At 33.6% G+C, this 6,790-nt stretch overlaps 1 protein-coding gene across 1 annotated transcript; it reads right to left on the bottom strand.

Moving 5' to 3' along the window:
- Window positions 1-974: 974 nt before the first annotated feature.
- Window positions 975-3,032, bottom strand: LOC100878003 (uncharacterized). Its single transcript, XM_003705513.3, has 2 exons — window positions 2,671-3,032; window positions 975-2,350 (listed from the first exon to the last, which is right to left on the bottom strand). The coding sequence occupies exon 2, from the start codon at window positions 2,348-2,350 to the stop codon at window positions 1,073-1,075; it is 1,278 nt and encodes a 425-aa protein (XP_003705561.2). The 5' UTR covers window positions 2,671-3,032; the 3' UTR covers window positions 975-1,072.
- Between the last annotated feature and the right edge of the window lie 3,758 nt (window positions 3,033-6,790).

Below are 6,790 nucleotides of genomic sequence, written 5' to 3'. Positions count from 1 at the left end.
TATCTCCAATTCTAAGATATATCTCGAAAACTATTTATTGAACTTAGTTTAAATTCTTTTTCATTTTAACCGTGAATGTTTGAATACATATATATTTACCTATTCAATATTTAAACTTTATGGGGAAATTTAGAGAATGAAAATTTATTTACAACTTCTGGTATTAAAAAATTAATTTGTTAATAAAAAAAATATTATTTTTATAGATTAAACATTATATTAGATATATAGCTGAAAATCTTACTTACAAGACAAGACTTTTTGCAAAACTGGGCGTGTATATTTAACATCACAATGAGCTATAAAATTATACCTCCGTTTTTGACGAGAAGTGTAAATAGATTTTATATGCTTTTTAGGAGATTCTCATCTGGAAAGGGTTTTAATAGCCACTCTTGGCCAATGACTTAGACATAGAAAGTAGCTGACATATGGCTAACGCTGAATGCTTCAGGTGGTTGACTGTGGTGATCTGGATGGCGTATGGCTAACACAGGGTGTCAGAGTTAGGTCAAGACTTCCGTCTTTTTGAATGCAAAGCAGGAGAGTATCAAGGGGAAGAAATATGCAGTCGTATGTTGATTCAGGCTCAAGCATAAGGCTGTTTAGCTCGAGGGATAAATATTCAAGGCGCGAGAAATCCAAGAATCTAAAAATGATGGCGGACAGAATAAAAGGAATACGAAAAAAAGAAAGATATTTTGGAATTTCAGTATTTTTTAATCTTGAGGATTTTTAAGGAACTTTACGACCTTGAAACTTTGGAAAATTGGAATATTCGGAATTTAGAGACTTTAGACCTTCCAGACTTGTGACGTTGAAACTTTATGACTATGAAACTTTGAAACCGTGAAGACTCAGAATTTTGGGATTTCAGGATATTGGCTTACAATTTTGGAAATCTGGAGCTGTGAAATTTTGAAACTATAGGATTTTATTTGTAGGATTTTTAATAAAAAAATTGAGACTAAAAATATATTGAAAAGAGCAGTTTATTCAAAATAACATGACGCGTACTAGTTTAAAGAGAGGGTCGTTACAAAATTCGATTTAATCGATATTTAGAGGTGATTTACATGGTATAAAAGAATCTAGATGGTGTAGGGAGCTTAATGCCGATTTCCTCGAAGATTCTTCTGGGCACGCTCAGATCCAAGCCATTCTCCAGAGCCTTCTGTCTTATTTCCAGGACAATGGGTTCTTTATAAATGGTGTTAACGATCACTTGGATTTCATCGGAGTCCAGTTTCTCGATAAAGTTCTTAAAGTCTGGCGAGTTCTGCATCTTCTCTTTGTATAGAGATCTGAATTTGTCCATGGGGAGTGTAGCGATCACTGCATCGACCATAGCCTTCACACCACCGCGGTTAGCGTAGACATTGTATTGCGATTTACCTTTTGGTGGCACGTAGTCCTCCATACCAAATAATACATGCACCTTCTCGAGCAAGCCGTATATGTCCAGACCAGCATCATGCAGGTATTCGACCAAATCTTGGTAAGCTTTCAGTGCTTCCACTTTGCGTACCAGTACGTGGAATTCTTCGCTGCGCATGTAGTTCACAGCCTCTATTACCTGATCATCATCCAAATAAGACGAGACGATGTTGATAATCTTGTCCATGTCAATTAGGTCGATGAAGTCATGGATGTCCTTAGACAGTGTGTTCTCGTATAAGGCGAAGTTGTTCACGAAGCCGTTAAACGCCGGAAACTCGATACCAAGGACGATGTAAATGACGTCCTCTACTAAAGTAAGATCCAATCCCTTTGTGACCAACATATGACGGAAGGACAGGAAACGTTGATTCTTGTACAGGGTGTCAACGAAATCCTGGTTACCCCCGGATTTCAATTCAGCAACAAAGCCACGGAAAGCTTCGGATGTTCTCATTTTGTAAACGTAGCCATGGATGATGCTATCGTAGGACACCAACGCTTTCACATCATTGAAGAGACCAGTCAATCCACCAGAGATTTGAGCCTTCTCGATTAGCAAAGGCTGGAAGGGTGGTAAACCGATTACCTTGTTCAGCTTGTTCATCGCATCGTTTATGTAGACTCCATTGTTCTGCAAATAGGCAACGAACGTGTGGAACTCGGGAATGGCTTCCAACTCCTGCACCAGTTGTTTGAAGTCATCCGATTTCATGTATTTCAGGAGTTGTTGAAATTCTGCGTCTTTGATAGTGTATTGCAATATAATATCAACTACTTTTTCCATTGGGATCATATCTATAAAATACTGGATGTCTTCATAGAGAGGACCTTCTCCGAAAGCGGGAAGGTAATGACAATTGACGGTTGCGAAGGCAATCGCCGCAGAGAGTGCTACTAGTGGAAACTTCATCTGAAAGTAATCGATCGTAATTTAATTTAATCACTAGCAACATTTAAAGTTACTTAATATATTAATTACCATGACTTTCGTTAAATTGGCATCTTTATATGGACGTTCTATATCGTTATATATTACATTAGGACGTGTTCTGTTGACACATATTGAATACTAATGTATAGTAAAACTTATAACTTTGGAAGTTTCTAAATTTTAAATTTGCAAAATCAATTTTTGACTAAGGAAAGTATTTTTTGTGAGCTGCGTTCAAATTTAGAGAAACGTAACGTATAAAAGTTTTACAGAATAGCAGAAAATGTAAAGTACCTTACCGTGCTTGCTGTAGAAGTTCTAGACTGCTACTACCTAAATCTTCTTTCGGATGTTTTATTTATACCGGAAAAAATCGTGAACGATGACCGTAAATCAGCTGAGGACATGATAAGATTTTAAATACTTACTGATATTAATCAGTACATTGACGTGTTGTTAAGGCAGATAATGAAGGAAACGTTTTGAAAATTCTGGAATACGTGATGCAAATAATTTGTAATTTTGTCTGTATCGAGGTACTTGTGATAAATCAACAAGGTTTCATGCTATTACATATTAATTAGATTACAAATTCATATGATAATATTTGAATATGCATAATTAAAAACTATGGCACTTTATTAACCCTTTCCTTACGGCAGTCCGCGCCGCGAAGTGTGCACTTTGCTCGTCAGTAATCTTCGATATTCGGACTAACGTTTTTCAACGCCACTTTGTGATTGTCTTGTATGTACACTTTTTTAAAAGCTACATAACAACTGTTTCATCGTATTATAGGAAAAACAATGAAAATGAATATATTGTATGAATATTCAGTTATTTACATATAACACAGGTCGTCGCGCGGCCGCCGCCTATAGGCGGCACCCGTAATGAAAGGGTTAAGATTGAAATCATTATAGTTCTCGAATATCCTTTTCAGTACTGGTATTTTTTTATTCAAAACTATTTTATATAAAAGTGTCCTCACATTGTTTGCGTTGAAAAATTATATAACTTCGAATAAAAGCTAATTTCTGTTTGTGATGTATAGTATGAATTATCACAATAATCACAAAATACTGAAACATATAAAACTTTCATATGATGGAGAAAATGTTTCTTCGAAGCATTCCCTAGCTTGATAAGACTTAACTATTAAAATTTATAATCAGTATTTTTCATTTTGCATTACCAAATGTCTGCAGACTTTAAGGACTTTTGGTACAGTAAGACATCAATAATTCTATTTAGTTGTAGATACCTTAATTACTAATTACGTTAAGTTCTTTAATATCTTGTAATGTGGAGCGAATCAGTAATCCAATTTTGATCAATAATAGATATTCAAATATTCTTAACACATAATATTTTACGATTGTAAAGATTATACCCCATCTAGGAGCTGTATAAAATGATATAACGTAAGGTAAATTCATTTCTTTATCTTGTTTCGTATTTTACGTCCTTTATTTTTATTTGTATTATATTTTATCTTTTTAATAGGTACATTTCATAAATTAAATAATATTGGTCATTTTATTATTTATATCAATCGGCTGGATCAGAACATTGATAACAGATTTCATAATAACTTTATTGAGTCTGTCGCAGGTAATAGCGACCCGAATTTAATTTTCAATTGAAGAGTTTTCTTAATGTTACGTAAAATGGTATGTTGATCACATGGCGCATAAAAGCAGCGTCAATAAAACTATACTACATCCAAAATCTGCAGCATGGGTACCTGTATATGTAAGTACATATACATAACGGTATAATTGCTTTTACTTTCATTTTTCAACATTCATACGTCAATTAACTAAGAGCATATGTTGATGCCGAATTATAATTAATTGTAGAAATCCTCAAACTGAAGTAAATATACTACTTTCAGCTATAAATTAAAATTTGTATCCAATCTTTTGAATAGAGCGCGTGTAAATAATAATTTACAACCTTTATGAAAATTCCACGAAGTAAAGTATAGGCATCTTAACGTATAAAATACAATACATAACGCGTCACGACTGGTTTTATTCATTACGTATAATAATACAATCACTCTGACTATAATTATTCAACAATTGTGCAAATTATGTTTTTTAAGGGGTACAAACAATTGCAGAATGAAAGTGCATATGACAATATAATATTACAATCAATAAAATGACAATAAAGATTAAAAATATGATAAACCAGGTACTACAATTTAACATATTTATTGCATAGAATATAATCGAAATTAATCAATAATGTTACTATTAGTGAAATGTAGGCAGGAATACCACGAGATTAAGAATATCAGCTCTTTCAGAATTAATAATTATTATCATAACTTTATCTAGATCCTAGATATAAAAATTTATCATTAGGTAATACAAAAGGAGAAAGCTATGAACAACGTTATTAAGAGTTGAAAACATCAAAAGAAATGGTGTAATGTCAGTATGTAATATAGAACGGTCTTGTATGTATTTTTAGATAGATCGTCATAAACATCTGTTATCGTAGCCAAAAGAAATCATATCCCATGAATCATACATGGTACTCGGTAACTGGTGGTACAAGCAAAGGAGGTATGATTCTACATGTATGTCGAAAAGTGAAAATAAAAATTTGTTGCTAGGCTTTGTTTTCAAGAAAATCGACTCTAAATTTTCGTCGAGTACGTGTGCACTTGATCATGTCTTGTTATAATGAATTTGACCGCAGATCGTTGTCACGACCGATACAATCGCAATTTAAGTTTATTTTTATCGTAATGAAAAATTAGATATACGTTATGAAATCGGACGTTGAAGTGATCATAAATTTTACTGTTACAGAACTTGCTGGAAATGTTGCTCATTCTGTTAAATACATGATTCTACTCTTCTAATTAAATTTTTATATCGCTTAATTTACTAGAACTCCATAGATAAAAGACCATCGGAGTTAAGTTAGGAGAGCGCAGTGCCTAAGCCATTTTTCCAATACGACCAATCAAACCTTGGTAACGTTGGTATACAAATTTTTGACTTGATGATTGAAATATGGTGACACACTGATTTGCTGAAAAATTAAATTTCCTTTTATTTTTAGAGGTATTCTTTGAATAATTCCGATAGTTTATTTTGTAATAAATCGACATATTTTGCTGTCGTAACATTTCCTTCGAAAAAATATGGCCCAAGATTTAATTTAGTGATTATGCCAGTTCAGAAGGTCCATCTTTCTTAAAGATGTGTTTGAAGAACAGGACAAGGATGTTCAGTTTGCTGTCTATGCATGTCAGGAACGAAGAACATGTTCCTTGTAATTTTCGTTTCATCGGATCATAACATTTTTAACAGTAATTCTACATTTTTGGTATGTTGTTGAAGCAATCAATGACAAAATGCCTTCTGCGAAATCTTATAAAACATGAGTCCTTGTGCTCTGATGACATGCTAAGGATGTAAATTGCTCTCGTGTAAAATTCAAAAAACCATGGAGCAACTAACATTATACTGCGAAGGAAGGTTTCTTGTACTTATTCCAGGATTTTACAAGTTCTTTAATATTTGCTCTTCAACATATACAGGGTGTTCAGCTACTGGTGGGCATAATTTTAGGGGATGGTAGCTGGGGTGATTCTGAACAACTTTTTCCTTTACCAAAATGCTGGTTAAAGCTTAGAGTTTGAATTATTAATGAAAAACACTGACCAATCAGAGCACGAGAATAGCGCGCGCTCAGATGCGAGAGCGACGGATGCAAGCGTGACGGTTGACCCTGGTTGTGAACAAACAAATCGCACGATTTCGGTAACATAGTTACCATCATCGGTAATATATCAGCCGGTAAGTAGTTATAAAATTCACAACTATTAATAAGTATAAATTTATTAGCGAAACTAATTGTATGGATTAAGCGGAAATAAAGGTAAAGATGAAGCGCAGTTTTTTTAGATCATTAAAAAAAATGACTATTTGTTTAATGACATAAAATTAAAGAATACTCGGACGCTTACCTTACGAGTGAATTTACGATGCGAAAATTCTTCATTAATTTTGAAATATATCGTCGTACGACAAGAAACCTATTTACTCGCGAAAATCCACAAGAGCATATCAATACCCGCTCTATGGGATTGTCAAGTAAAAAGGGTGACTTTCATATTTGATGTTTTCCGTATAATAATAGTACAATTTTCGGAAACCACACTAAACAAACACACAATCACACAAGCACCACGATTGTCCAGTCCTTAGTATCGAAACGTTAAAAATATCCACCATTTTTACACATCAATTCGTTTACGAAAGTTCCTCGCCATGTACACATTACACATTATGCGCGATGAGTGATTCAAAGAAAAGAATCAGTTATTGCAAGATGTATTATTACGATCACACAACACGTATTGCCGACAATATTAAATTTACTATAATGTTT

Source organism: Megachile rotundata, chromosome 15, assembly GCF_050947335.1.
Source record: "Megachile rotundata isolate GNS110a chromosome 15, iyMegRotu1, whole genome shotgun sequence".
NCBI classification, from domain to species: Eukaryota; Metazoa; Arthropoda; class Insecta; order Hymenoptera; family Megachilidae; genus Megachile; species Megachile rotundata.
This window is presented reverse-complemented; position numbering and strand designations above follow the sequence as displayed.

Coding starts and splice junctions, on each gene's coding strand:
- LOC100878003 (XM_003705513.3), bottom strand. CDS start 2,350: ATGAAGTTTCCACTAGTAGCACTCTCTGCGGCGATTGCCTTCGCAACC.